Source organism: Cucumis sativus, chromosome 3, assembly GCF_000004075.3.
Source record: "Cucumis sativus cultivar 9930 chromosome 3, Cucumber_9930_V3, whole genome shotgun sequence".
Classification (NCBI taxonomy): domain Eukaryota; kingdom Viridiplantae; phylum Streptophyta; class Magnoliopsida; order Cucurbitales; family Cucurbitaceae; genus Cucumis; species Cucumis sativus.
Window position 1 is genome coordinate 21,539,987 of NC_026657.2, and position 15,673 is coordinate 21,555,659.

The window sequence follows — 15,673 nt, forward strand, 5'->3', positions numbered from 1 at the left end:
GAAAATTAGCCATTAGTTCTGTCCTTGTTGGACATCATCAATCCGTTTAGTTCTATGTTTCTAAAAAATTGATCACTTCAATTTGATTCTCAATTACCATCAATTTTTTATAATGTGAAATAATTATTAGTCAAAAACAAAAACGAATGAGCATATGAAAAGTTGGGGGATGTTAAATAAGAGTTGAAGATGATTCGACCTTAGTTTATGGTATTGGACTAAACATTCTCTAATAAAAATGTGCAATAAAATCACATATATAAAATTAGAGTAAACAACCAACTTCAAATGTTTAGAATATTAGATAAAGCAATAGGAATAGCAGAGTGAATGCAGTTATAGTTAATTGCAATCTTAGATTAGTTGAAAATAAGTTTGAAAAGCTTAATAGGGCATATAAGTCCAACTGATTCTTAGGTTTTGTATATGAATTAGTGTCAGAGCACAGAGAAGAAGGCTAAAAGTATATAGGTAATAGTTACATTAATTGAAATAGGAGAGGAAAGTAAAGAATTATGAAAACAGGGTAAGGATATTTCATCCTTAGCTTTTGCTTTCCAACCCTTGTTTTGAAATAATTTTTCAGGAAAACCCACAAGTGATGTTTGTAGAAATGCCAAATGGGAGTCCCCCACCCTTGTTGTTCTCTTCTGAAATAAAAGTAGAAAGAAATTAAGATTTTTCATGCAATTTCGTTTTAATCATAAAAATTAAAAAAATAAATTAAAAAAATAAAAAAGATGCCTAAAAACAGTCCGTACAACAACTCAGCCCCACCATAATCATTATGGTTATCCTCTCTCTTTTTTTTTTTTTAATTCCAAAGGTTAAAAAAAAAAGTACATAATCTATTAAATTCTCTTCTCTTTTTTTCTTTTTTACTGTCTTTCTATCCCTTTTTACTGCAAAATTCTACATCATGTGACTAAAATCACCGCCGTTGTGGCGGTGGATTAAGTACTCATCACAGCCGTTGGATCTGCTGAATATCGAACTCTGACTTACAAACTGCTCTTGATGTTGCATCTCCTTTTGCCGTCGGAGCTCCATCACCTTCCGGTGAGAATTCGAGTGCTTCGTCGATACAAATGTCGGGCTCGAAGCGGGTCGGTATTCAGGTACGAGCCGACCCGATTTGTACCGTACCCCACAGGCATTACAAAGCGTTTTTGGGCCCATCGGCCCAGTCCGCCACTGCGGCGTCTTCTCCGCCGCGCAATGTAGGCATTTCCGACCCGACGTCGTTTCCGGCTTCGCCATCGTCCCTTCCGTTTTCTCCGGCGCCGTCGCTTGGAGGAGCCTCGTCGACCAATCGCATGGAGTAGCGCGTGAACGTTTGCTTCGGGCTTTGCCGGGTAGCGTGAGAGCTTCGCTGTGAAAAAAGGTCGTCGTTTTTGCATTTCCGTAACCAAACGCTGTCGCTCCTGAGGACGATGATGTTTCTGGAGTCGCCGCCGAACTTATTCCTCCGGAGAGGAATGGAATTGCTGGAAAATCCTTATCAATCTCCTCCGTCGAAAATGATTCTTCAACGAAATTGGACAGCCATTCGAGTTCCGCCAAATCATCGCACTGAAAAAACAGAAACAGACTTGATGATTATCCAAATTTTTGTATCAGAATTGAACCATCAAACGAATAAACTCCAAAAAAAAAATCTTCTATTAAGAATTTCCATTACCGGAATGCATAGTTCGCTCGAGAATTGAGCTTCACAGAAACTTCCGGACTCAAATTTTGCTAACAACTGGTTATCGCCGCCAGAGACAGAGGAATTGCAGCTGTCAATGGCAGTAAGAGTGGAGGAATCACTGCAATTTCCGGCGACATTATCGAAGAAACCGCTATGCATTGCCACATCTTCATTGGAGAAGTCCAATAAATATTCATCGAGAGGGAAATGTTCGGCGGTGGATTTTTTGTTGTCCGGGGAAAATTGAGGGGCTCCGGTGCCGTAGTAGCCACCGACAAGATACCCGGGGAGTTCCATTAATTAAGAAAGAGGAAGTTAATGGAAAGTAATTTGACTTGCCAGAGTGGAGTGGAATGAGGGGTTTTTGAGAAGGCAGAGGAGGGGCTTTAAGTGCAAATATAAGAAACATTTGGGGCATATTTTGATGCATGAAGATAAATTTGAATTTAATAAAGGGCAAGTGACATGCAAGTTCTGTAAAGTTATTTTAATATATTTATTATTTTTTGAAAAAAAAAAAAAAAAAACTTTGTTCTAATTTTTCCTTTTTGGGGCAACTTGGGGGGCTGTTTTAATTCTACACAACTGAGGTGTCTTCTGTCTCTATATTTCAATTTTTTATAAAATAATTTATTTCCATTTATTTACTTTGAGTAATTTAATCAAACTACTCCATTTTTAGGATTATTAGGGGTGCCAAAACGCCACTTTTTTCATCACACCATCCCCTTCTCCTTAACACACTCCACTCTCACAAACACAATATCCAACCCTAATCAATCCAAATATTTACCATCACTTTTTTTAATTTTACTTCAAACCTCCCAACCTTCTTTCTTACCTAAATCACTTTTTACTCCATATTTTATAAACTTAAATACATTATTCTTTTAACACAAATAAAGTCATAACAATTCATTTTTCCACCCACACAAATTAAATTAATATTTTGTTTTTTCTTTTTATATCACCATCCTCATTTTTATTACTTATATAAATTTTAGTTTAATTAAATTCATACAAATATATTTTTAAAATATTAAATGAGGCAGATTCGTGGTTAGCGGGAAATGTTGTTTCAAGTTTTTGTATTGAAAATTATATTTATGAACATCAATCCCATTCATTTTCGTTTGTTTATATTTCGTTTGTGTTTTTTAAATCTAAGTCAACTTTCACAACTTAAATAATACTCTTAAAATATTTGGCTTTTCAATTTAACTGTTTTTGTAGAAAATTTATAAAACGAATCCTCTTGAAATTGTGAACAAGAATCACAACTTCTTGCAATTAAATTACTATCTAATCAACACTATTTTGATAAGTTTAGAACCTCGGGTAAAGAATACAGAAAAAAAACCCACATTACATATTATTTCTATTCATTATTTGACACCTCGTTAAATTATTTATTAGTTTATAAATAAATATTTATTGTGTGGATCCCACACAATTCTTAACCGGTGCTTAGGTCTAATGTAGAAAGAATTTTATATACGGTCGAGTTCTAGAAAATTCTTAAAAGAAAACTATACATATTTTTAGTATTAAGGTATAGTATAGAAATCACAATTAATTGTTTGCCACTTAAGGAATTTTAAAAAAATGATGTGGGATTCACACATGAAATGCTTAATAAATTAATAAATCATTTTAACGACGTGTTAAAATAATCAATAGAGGTTGTATATATTATCGTAGCAATAAAAAAATTCAAAGAAAAATTAATACTAATAGTCATGGGTAATAACCCTATTATTTGAAATTAAGGTGTTGCTAAACGTTCTCATTGGAATATATACATATGTATGAAACTAATTAAGTTAATTAAGTTTTGGTGAGAGGGAAATAATTACATGAATCAAAATTGAAATTAGGATCTTACCAAACATTTTCATTAGAATGGATAGAAGTCTCCCTTTTAACTTTGATTCAATTATATAATACAATCTTTAAATTTTAAATTTTTTATTCTTTATGAGATTTTAAATTTATATGTAATATGTTTACAAGTGTTAAAAAAATATCTAATAAATCCTTTAATCTTCAAATTCGTAACCATATATATTTTATAACTTTGTATTTAAGAGTTACTTGATCAACTCAATATTTTCTTAAAAAAGTATACCATTAAATATAAAATTTAAATTTATAAATGTCATATCCGATAGATTTGTTTATTTTTAAAATTTTGAAATATATGTCAACGACCACATATTACATAAAATCTAAAATTAACTCATAAGTAATTATATTTTTTAAAGCTTGGTAACTCATTAAACACACAAACCATGAAAATGAAATAAATTTAAACTTCAAATTTCAATAACTCAGTCTCATTTGGCCGCCATTTATTTTTTATTTGAAAATCTAAAGTTTATTTGGATTGATTTTTAATTATTTTTAAATATCATTTTACATTTACATATATTATTTTTTAGATTTCTATCTAAATTTGTGGTGGTCTACACGTAATAGAAACTAAATTTTTTACATATTTATAGATATTTTCAATAGTTTTTTCAGAATTTATCAATAATAGATATTAATAGTTATTGATATGCTTTTTTCTATCAGTGACATTGATTGATAGTGATAGAAGTCTATCAGTGGCTATCATTGATATAATCTAAAATCTTACGGTAACTTGTAAATATTTTAATTTATTTTTTCATTTTAAAAAATGTTCATTTGTCATTTAATTTATATATTTTCTTTTTATAGTTTTCGTTTTATAATCGTGAAACGATTGTCGATGGCAATTGAGTTAAGAGGTGGTTTTTTATAGTTTTTTAAAAACAACAATAAAGTGTAGATAACTTATAATTAAAAAATTAGAAGTGAAAAGAAAAGACTTAACTTTTAAAAACTAAAAACTTGGCAAAGAGAGTTGAACTCTTGTAATTTAACATATTAATCTTTAATATATATATTTCAAACTTAAGAAGGAAGAAATTATAAATATTAGTAAAATAGAAGTGAATTATCGATTACTTTTCGGGTTGAAAGGTTTTTTTTTGTCACTTTTCCTCTTATCTAATTTCAATGTTAAATGTTTTGAAAATACTTACTCATGGTAACCATTTAATCCACCAAATTTGATGAAAGTGGAGAATTTTGAAATTTTAATATTTTAATAATTTATTTATTTTAATATTATATTACACTTGTAATTTGTTTTTAGAACGTTAAGAAAATTTCAAATTTGTTATAAATTTTTCATGAAAGAGAGGTTTAATAAGGAAACAACAATAGTTGTTTCTTCCTAAATCTGCTCATTCCTTTTTAGTTAAAAACAATAATTTAATCATGAATTATTAAGGTAATTTGATAATTTATTTTTTAAAAAAATAAAAAATAAAAAAGTTGTAAAAGGGAAATTAAAAATATGAAAACCCTAAAGAATCAAGCTTTGCAGGTTATGTCGAAGTGTCTTAAATCCAATAATGTCAAAAAATTTACAGACGATTCCTCTGCACCTAATAATTTTTCTTTCTTGGGATAAGTGATTTTTGAAAAATATTTTAACATTTTCTCTGTTTCTATTATAAATTATTAATATGATTATATTATTGTTTAATTTGGTGTTGCCCAATCATCACTATCTTTAACCTCTAATTATATTCCTAAGCCCACGTTTAAGCACGATGGTTACAGCTCAACTTTGTAAAAATTCCATCCTCATTGGATTGGATAATGTTAAATTACTACTTTCTTATACCCAAAATACACAAACCTTACTCTTTCTCAAATTCAACCTAACTCAACTCATATATATATAATGTTTAAACTATTAACTCAAGTCCATTTTGGTTGTGTTTGTATGTGCTCATATTAACTCCCTTAATCCTTCTCTATCAGCATTCAAGTTGTAGTCAGACATTATTGATTTAAGTGAACTAGTAAAAAAATAGTATAATACAATTCACTCTAATAAAATGTCACATGCAATATATGCATCTTTTTTCAAAAACAAACAATAAAATCTCTCATATAATATTCATCATAGTTATTGCATAAAATTTTGAATTTTCTTTTTTAGAAAACTTATTGAAATGTATCAAGAGATCACTGTGTAGGTTATTTTTTCAAATAAAGTAGTTATTCTTACATAAATTATTTTATTTACTCTCCATATATACTAGCCTTTTTTAACTTTTAGAATATGAATAAAAATTAAATTTTAGCTATTTAATTTCTGTTGATTCCATGTTTAGTCCACTACTATCAAAATTAAATTATGGCCTAATATTTTATATGTGCACACAATACCATGTATCATATCTAGATTATACTTTTTGAGTAGATATGAAACATGTTAGAGAGAGAAGAATTGTAGAAATGAAAAAAGCATAGAGAAATTTAAAAGTTAGAGTGATAGAGAGATTAGTAAAAAAAAAAAAATTAGGGAAGAAATACATTAAATGAAGAATGTCGTAATAATTGGTATGCAGACTGAAAATTCAAACCTAAATATTGCCTCTATTTGTTATGTACTAAAATTATTTTTTAAAATTTCAAAGAAAATCAACCTATACGATTTTACTAAAAGAAAAAATGAAAAATATTTAAAGATTAAATACATACTGCAAAGAGAAGGACACTCTGTTTGGAAAAAAATGTTGTATTCTATCGACACAAGAACATGAATAACTATTTTTGTAAACTCTATTACAGAAAAGAAAAATCCTCTAAACATTCACTTGATGATAGGAAAAGACTATCCTCAATAACATTCGACATCTCATTTAAATCCAAAACTATCTTTGTCAAGAATGTTGATAATATCTACAAATTAGAATTATAATGTTAATTGTTAATTGTTGTGTTATAAAGATAAAAGTAAAAAAAATTGAAGAAGTAATGTTTTAGAATGATGAAAAAAATATGTTAAGGAATTAATGAAATTATGAATGGAGAGAATATTAAAAATTAAGAAAGGAAAGTTGAAGGAAAGAATACAAAATAATATGTAAAACTTTGATTAGACTAAAAGAAAATCTATTTATTAAAGATTTTTCTTTTCTTTTTTTAATTTTAAATTTTTTAAATGTAGACTTTATGAGAGGGTTTGATAAGCACGTGACAAAGGTGGGAATGTGTCAGGGATCATGTGACACTCCTCAACCCTTCCTTTTCTTTTTTCTCTTTTTAATAATTAAAAAGAATATTATATATATATATATATATATATATATTCCACACTTTTATTTTGAATTCAATTATACAAAATATACCTAAACTTTTATTTATCCCTAACTCATCTTTTCCTAAAAGAGGTGTAACGGGATGGCGTTTTAAGTTGGTCACTCAACTTATTACCATTAGAAGTGTTCAAATAACCTGACAATTTAGACTATCCAACAAAAATCATTAATTTTCATTTTGGATTAAGTTAAGTTAGATTGAATTTTTTATGTTTTTGTCGAGTTAGATTGGGTTCTAGTTACACTTTTAAAAATTCGAGTTAACCCAACCAAACTCAAATTTATAATATTATTAAAAAAATATTGTAACTTATAAACATTATAATTCATACATGTATTACTACGAAGCTTGTAATAGATATGATGGATTTTGATATTTAATATTTGAGTTCTATGAAATTTTAGTTATTAACATGTATTTGGAAACAAATTTAAATATTTCAAGTTAATAAAAAATATACTTAGAAAAAAAGAGGTCCAACTTTTGAGTTGAAGATCTTATTTGGACTATGACCAACCCAACAACATATCATCAACCGAACCTAGTACTACTCTAACTTAAACACTTTTAATTAAGCTTTTAGATGCGGAAGAGTTTAATTTATTATTGTATAATTAGGACGTATTTTAATATTAAAATAAGATGAAAATTTATGTAGAAGTTAAAATGATATATAAGAATATTGGGTGACAAGTAGTATGAACAAATTGAGGAGGAACTATAGATGATTTGAATGATGTATTTTGATTTTGTTGTATGTATAGGTTTTAATTTATACACATGAGCTGTTATATGTCAATATTCACCCTTATTTTAATAGAAAATATATGATTTGGAATAATTTGATGTCCAAAGTATTGTTTTGGAACAATTTTTTAAACGTGTAGATAAAAATATGGCTCTCTAATATATAGAAACATATAATTGAAATTTATAGAAAAGTTGTAAGGATATTTTGTATAATCTAAGATTTTGTTTGTGTCGTAGTTGTCAACTTGGAGAAGTATTTTGATGAAAAGAGTTGTAAGAGATGGGGAATCTAATCGTAGGGGCCAATTTCGAACTACCTTTCTATTATGCCCCTTCGTACGTGCATTGTCTATGTCATGTCAAGCCACATGCCCAATCAATCCAATCACTACAACTCCAAAGCACCTTCTTTATTTTTCACAACACACTATTATCATATCAATTCTTTCTTTTCTTATCGCCAATATATATATACATACACACATTATTCTATTAAAACTAGTTTGAAATTATCATTAAAAGTTGTACAGAATGATTTTGAAAATGAACAAAATTAATATATTAACAATTTGAAAATCACATTTTCTTTAATCTACTTTCTTAACAATCAATTTAACAACCAACATTTTTCAAAACTTTTTCTTTCGTTTTGGTTCCAAATTCTGAGAACATCATCTATAGACGAGGAGTGAGAATAAATAGAGAAACTCTTTAGTTAATTCTATATCAAATATTGTTCTCCCATACAATATTGTAGTATGAATAATTAAATTAAATTTGTGTTTCGTTAAACTTTTCAAATGTTTTTTTTTTTTTTTGTCAAAATCAAATTTATTTAATTTTTGAAAAAATTAGTATATAAAACTACTCCAAATAATTTTATTTTTCTTAAAATAAAATGAGTTTATATCTGCCATATCGCCAAAACTTAAAAAGATAATGAAAGGGATAAACAAATAGTTGCTGAAATGTATCCTTGGGGATAAGTTGTCTCTATATGATGTCATTTTTTTCCTTCCAATATTTAGCTTTTTCCCAACTTCCAACCTTTCTGAACTTCTACTCTTCTCTTCCGTCCAAAACTTTCATTTTCAACATTGATTTTTAAAACCCATAAAAAAAAAAAACTATATTTGAAGCGAGTGATACGGATTTTGCTTTATTTATTGTCCAAAATTATTTTTATTTCTAAAAAATAAAATATGAAGAAAAAAAAAAGCCTATTTATTGTTTATGTGTTTTTAATCACTTAAAATCTTGTGAATTTTGCTTCTTATTTACCATTTAAAACTATCATTTTCAAAGAAATAAAATGTTGAAAACATGCGGATATGGGAAAGAAGGTTGATATTGCATATGGTGGTGAAAAAGATGCGATTCATATCATAATAAAATGTCTTTAATTTTACATCTATATTAAGGTTTTTTAATCGTACCATACAATTAAAAGGAATAAATACAGCTTGTGAAGAGATGATGAAGACTTAGACTCAAACTTAAAATTTCTATGTTATCTATATTTTTTGAACCCATCCTCATTTAGATGAAACATAATTTAATACACAAGGTATCTAAATACGTTATACATGAGTATCCATATGATGGATGAAGTATGATATGTAATAAAATTAAATAGAAACATTATTCCACCAACTAAAAAGGCTAATATGTATCACAATGAGTAAAATGGAGAAAGAGTTGTTGACAAATTATTACACATCACATTAATAGAATTAGCTACACACAACAAATTGCTTCAAATGAAAAAGTAAGACTTTAATTGAGGATATATATGTTTAGCCCATATGTTGATGTGCTTTTCTAACTTAGTTCCTATCCCTATTGCTTTAAAAGGTTTCAATTTAAGCTTTTACGATTTGACATTTTTAAAGAATAATAATAAAAAAAATTACCCTTATCATAGGCAAATGTTAAACTTAATAATTATAAGCTTACATGACCTCTACCCCATTCATTAATGAGCTGCTACAAAATTAAATAAGAAATTAAACCTCTGCAAGAAAACAATTTTAATACTTAAAAGAATTCTTCTTGCATACTTAAAAAAATACAATATCTGTCACCTAGACTTAAGGCTTATAATTAACTTTTAAAAGAATTCTTCTTGCATACTTAAAAAGATACAATATTTGTCACGTAGGCTTAAGGCTTATAATTAACTTACTAAAGAGGATATATCTCAAGTGGCATAGGTGTAAAGATCAAAGTGAACCAAATTACTAAAGATGATATATCTCCACTATATCTCAAGTGGCATAGGTGTAAAGATCAAAGTGAACCAAAGTTAAAAGTATAAGAACTAAAATGAATATTTTAAAAGTAAAGAAAGAAAGAAAAAAAAAAACTAAATCAAATATATGGAACCAAAATAATATTTAAACCTTTTAAATACTTACTGAAATAATATGAATTATGGGTTGACACATAATGTTGAATTAACGATCCACCATCTCATTGTGAATGGTGTAAGTTGGAGTGTGATAGAAAATAGAATTCATCAAACTCAATAGACGCAAAAGATAAAAGTAGCTGTGACAACAAACAAGAAGTTAAAATAGTCCAAAGCTCTCTAGATCTCTTGGTAATTTTGATGTCTTACAGAGTTAAAATTGTGTAAAGTATACCAAAATGTGTTACGAAAAGAAGTAAAAAAGAGGACATTAAGGTTCAACAGTTGAAACCTGCTGCCAATCACCATCCACTGCTTCTTTCCATAATGAAACATTGTTATTTCCATCAGCCACGGCCAGGATATTGCCCGTTAACGACCATGATACCCTCCAAACAGGGGTTTTAAAGTCCTTTAGAACCTTACCTTCCCATTGATCTCCTTCTTTCACAACGGTCCAGATAACAACTTTCCCGTCTTGAGACGCACTTGCAATTGTTGATTTCGGCAAACCAAGGTTAGGAGCCCATGAAACATCTCTAACCCAATCACTGTGCATTTGGAGAGCTGGGAAGCAATCCATCTTCCAAACTCCATTGTACAGCTTCCACACCTTCACTGTATTGTCGCAACCGCCTGAGCATAGCTTCTGAACAGGATCGAGTAAAGCGGAGCCAACAAGAGCACCCGGTGTGGTAGATGGAGCCCATGAAACAGATGTGACTCCAACTGGGTGAGCTTGATCGATCCTAGAGGTGTCCCAACCACCGTCTGCTCTTGCAGTGAATACAGAGATATTGCCATCAGATGAACCACATGCCAAACAAAGACCCACTTCATGAGGGGCCCAAGCAATTGAGTTAACAGATGATTTATGATCATCGAAAATATGGGCTTGCGACCACTCATTTTGATTGCCTTCCTTCCATATTATCACACGACCATCATAAGAACATGAAGCAAGCAAGGGACCAAATTTTGGGTGTGCCCAGGCAACCTGCCATACAGGTCCTTGGTGACCGGTAAGCGTTGCAAGATGCTGAGTGGCTGAGTTGCTTACACCAGTGATCTTGATAGTTTGGTCAGATGAAGCTGATGCAACACGCTTACCATAATAATCCATCGCAACATCATGAATAGTGTCTTGATGACCAGTTTCAATCTTTTGACCAGGCATCTTCTCTGACAACTAATTCCACCAATGAGTAATAGGAACTATAATTGGTACTCAATTTTCCTCGTTGATCTCTGTGGAAAAGCCACATCTTAAAAGATGATATGTTTCATAAACATTAAAGGGAAACTTCTAAAGTTATCTTTCATTCTATACATCAATATAATCTTAAGCTATGGCCCATAGCCTATGGGTTATCGCAATTCAATGTCAGCAAGAAAAGTCCTCCCATATGACCTATTTTTTTATCCTTCCTACAGTTTGATTTCCACATCTCGTATATTTTAGCCATTAATAAAACATTGTAAAAATTGTATAATAGAAAAAAATGGTATAATAAGAAAAAAACTGTCTCGGGATAATGCAGCTTAATAAACAAAGCTCAAAAGAAAAATGGATGAAGAAGCTAAAAGTTACAGTATACAAGCTGACTCCTACACAAGAGTGCATTACTCGCCAAAATGTTGAACAGCCCAAAATGAGGACATAATAACTAGTAAACTAAAATTAAAAAATAGATTAAGCCCAAGTCTACAAAACTCTTCATCTTTTGGATAAGAAATAACAAAATAGAAAATAGAAAATGTTCAAATCAAGAACAGAACAAAGCAAGCACAATTTCACCAAACTCTACTTTCTTTTAAGGATAAGTAACAGCACATTAGAAACAGCAAAAGTACAATACTCAAGAAGGAAATAGAGGATGCATGATTCAACAACACACTTCTCTTTTTTCTACAGATAAGAAATAGCAAAAAAAAAAAAAAAATGATCACAAATGAAAACAGCGCATGTACGGTTCCACAGAACTCTTCATTTTTAGGATAAGAAATAGCATAGTAGAAAATGTATACAGTCAAGAAGCAAAGACAAAAAGAGAACATCTCATGCCAGATCCACTTCAGATTGCAACCTTTCCAGCCAGTTGTCCCAATAATTTGTTCAAGGTATATTTAGCAACGAAATCTAAGCTTGACCAACTAAACAGAGACTAGTCAAGAGATACAAAAGGAAATCTAGGATGTTTCGAGTGCTAAACAACCTAATATAAGAAGTTCAAAACACCGTATTCTGCTAAAAAAATGGTCATTAAAGAAAACACGTTCAAAGTTTTCCCCTACTTCCCTACACAGAAAGCACCAACGAGGACGTTCAGGTATCATTTCTAAACTATTCTAAATTTTGTGGAAAGTGTTCACTGTTCAGCCTTTCGCAAAAAGGTACCGTGGCCAATTTTATTTGGAAGTCCAGGTACAAGATATAGAACTTAGTTTCTTAGGAAGGCAAAATTCTAGTAAAGAATAGTTCGGAATTGTTGTCATCAAAACAAACATAAAAAGTCTGATTTCTGATACTAAACGAAGAATCTCTCCTCACTTAATGTTGCAACACATTGGTAAAACTAAAACAAGAGGACGTTAAATCACAAGCTTAAATTATAGCCAATTTAATCAACAAACTACTCACGGGTGGGAATGGGAACCCAGCCAACCAAACCAAAAGAAAAGTTCATGAACGTAGCATTCACCATCATTTTAACTAGATCAGATCCAATTATAACACTAAGCCCTAATTTCAAGTTTTATGATCATACAAACAAAACGGGGACAAATCAACAAATTAACCAGCTAAAATCAATGAGACCTTCAAGAAGAAAAAAAATTTGATCGTGAGGAAACCATATTGCAGAAAATTACACGAAAAACATGCATGAATTCAACAAATAAAAATGAATAACAAGAAAATATTGAGTAATGAGAGTGATTGCAATAAAGATGGAAATGCAGGGAAGCATCGATACCACGAGGATTGTAGAGGCGATTGGATGGAATTCTACTGGAGCGATCCGAAGGATGGAAGAAGAAGAAGTTACAGAAATTGAGTTCCAAGTTTGTGCCAGTCTTCAATGGCGATTCTGATTTACGAGACGATGGTATAGCGTTGAAAGTTTAATTTGGGCTTTGACTGAAATGGATTTGTGTCCGTTACGTGATAATTGAGCCCAAATTGTTCGTAGAGGCCCACATCAATGGGCTTTTCTCAATTAAATACCCATGGACAAAATGAAAATTTTGTTTATTTTCATTTTTAATGTAAAAAAAAATCCTTTTTATTTAAGAAATCATGCTAAAATAGCAAGATTATAATAGAAAATAGCAACCCTAATATAAAGATGGACCTAAGAAAGTTAATTTGGGTGGAGCCCCATTCTACTCAGATGGTTGTTAAGTTGACAACAAATAAAATAGAGGGCGGTAATATATACCTTGGCGATAGTGAGCAACTTTGATAGACACAACAAGAGCTCTTCTAAGTTCGTAAAGCATTTTCTTTTTGTTTGTTCATCTCAAATTATCGAGTTGTAGTATATTTAGAAAGTAAATTGTTCAATTAAACTATTTGAAAGATATTTATAACGTGGGATTGAGACCTCTTTTGTAATCTTAGTGGTAGTAAAACAAGAAGTTACAAAAAAAGTTAACACTTTTGATCTAGAGCGAAGCCATACATTTTTTATCTTATCTATTTTTCTCTTCTCTTTATTATTTTTTATATCTTATTTAAACTTTTCCTCTAATTTTTAAAACGAGAGTTTGAGATGTAATTTAATTTATTGTATAATAATTTATACTTTAGATTAACTTCAATTGTTCAAAAAATTCGTATAAGCATAATGGTATATACAATTTTTTATGCAACAAAATATTTATGTTACGTGACATCCTTAGTTTTTCAATTTTAAAAAACCAGATGATTATAAAAAAGAAGTGTAGTTTTAATTTATTTATTTTTTAAAATTTTAGTATGATTTCATGTATTTCTTTCCGATAACAACCATAGCAACAAAGAAAATTAAATAAATAAAAAACATTTTGGAACTACAAAGAATGGAAAGAAACAAAAGTTTTAAATGCAAAAGAATAAAACCATTACTAAATTGAATCGAAAGAATCCATTGTTAAAACCTTATTTGGATTGCCAATAAAAAAAAAGTATTTTTTTTGTTAAAGTATTCTAATAAACTTTCAAAACTAAAGTTTTGAGTCTTTTTTAAATATCCTAAAAAAATTTAAATGACTCATTTTAAAAATAAAAAAAATTTATAAAAAAAATTACGTAGACACTCAAAGAATTAATAGAGAAAATTTTGTATACCACTTCATTTAGGGTATAGAAATCATTTATTAACCACTTCATTTATTAACAGTCAGGTAAACAAGTATAAAAAATGGTGTGGATTCAACCATAAATATTGAATAAATAAATAAATTTATTAACGTGTTAATAATTAAAACATAGTTTAGTTTTTTATTTGTCAAACACGCATACACGTGTTACAATTCTAACATCTGTACTTCTCTAATTTGCAGCAATACCCTGCATCCAATAAAGTTATGGTTTTTAATACTCAATCTTTATTTTTTTAATCCACCCTTTCCCTTTCCTTTCCTTTCCTTGTCCATTTCCCTTATATATATATATATGTAACCCTTCCAATTCTCTACCATTATCTCTCAATTCTCAACCAAAATACAAATCCCTTGTCTTCTCTAGAAATACCTCCTCATTTTTCCCCCTTTTCTTCTTCTTCTCAACATTCGAAGAATATACCAAAAAAAAAGGGGAGAAAATGGATCAAAGTTTGGAAGTGATATCAAAGAAAATATGCAACATGGTACGCATAGCTTATTACATGCTAAGGAAAGGTATTTTCAAAAGCAAGCTTATGGTTGATCTCACAAATCTCATCTCTAAACGCCGCAAGCTCACAGGAAAAGCTCTAAAGAATCTCATGTTCCACCACCACGACGGCGTCTCTGGTCTTGCCTTCTCCCTTGCCCCTTTCCGCCGCAACCACAACCTCGATCTCGCCGCCGCTGCCAGTCACTACGAATTTAGCTGCACCAACACCCCTGCTTTTCCTAGTTTTCATTACACCTTCAACAAACGACGCCATTTCTTCGCATGTGCTCACGCGCCTAATACACTGGACGATGACGTGGCTGCCATGAACGCTTTCAAGGCTGTTTGGGAGGCTCTTAACAATAATAATGACGTGGCTGCTGAAGTGGCTTCCCCGGCATTACCTGGGTTTGGTCGGAGTCCGATGGTTGTTCGGCAGCTGAGAGTCACTGACTCCCCGTTTCCAGTGGCCGGAGGTGGCGATGAGGACTGCCATGTGGATAAAGCGGCAGAGGAATTTATAAATCGGTTTTACAAGGAATTGCGGTTGCAGAAGACAGCGGAGTAAAAAGGATTTTTTCAAAACAAAAAAAATCAATTGTCGACTGGCTGGCGGCCACCTTGCCTCCGATGGGTTGAAAATTGACGATGTTAAATTTTGTCTAATATTTGTGTTTTTTTCTTAAACAATATTAAGAACATGTAATATTTGTGTTAATATTATAATAAGAGAAATTTCCCTTAATTTTTAGTA

At 30.3% G+C, this 15,673-nt stretch overlaps 3 protein-coding genes across 3 annotated transcripts; 1 reads left to right on the plus strand and 2 right to left on the minus strand.

The window, feature by feature from the left end:
- Positions 1-604: 604 nt before the first annotated feature.
- On the minus strand, positions 605-2,063 carry LOC101206645 (GATA transcription factor 4). Its single transcript, XM_004150555.3, has 2 exons — positions 1,682-2,063; positions 605-1,572 (listed from the first exon to the last, which is right to left on the minus strand). The coding sequence occupies exons 1-2, from the start codon at positions 1,988-1,990 to the stop codon at positions 913-915; spliced, it is 969 nt and encodes a 322-aa protein (XP_004150603.3). The 5' UTR covers positions 1,991-2,063; the 3' UTR covers positions 605-912.
- Positions 2,064-10,044: 7,981 nt separating this feature from the next.
- On the minus strand, positions 10,045-13,178 carry LOC101205997 (protein transport protein SEC13 homolog B). The gene is made up of 2 exons (XM_004150553.3): positions 13,037-13,178; positions 10,045-11,309 (listed from the first exon to the last, which is right to left on the minus strand). Exon 2 carries the CDS (start codon positions 11,236-11,238, stop codon positions 10,333-10,335), a length of 906 nt encoding a protein of 301 aa, XP_004150601.1. The 5' UTR covers positions 11,239-11,309; positions 13,037-13,178; the 3' UTR covers positions 10,045-10,332.
- Positions 13,179-14,733: 1,555 nt separating this feature from the next.
- LOC105434903 (hypothetical protein) lies at positions 14,734-15,673 on the plus strand. Its single transcript, XM_011653187.2, has one exon. The coding sequence runs from the start codon at positions 14,867-14,869 to the stop codon at positions 15,485-15,487; it is 621 nt and encodes a 206-aa protein (XP_011651489.1). The 5' UTR covers positions 14,734-14,866; the 3' UTR covers positions 15,488-15,673.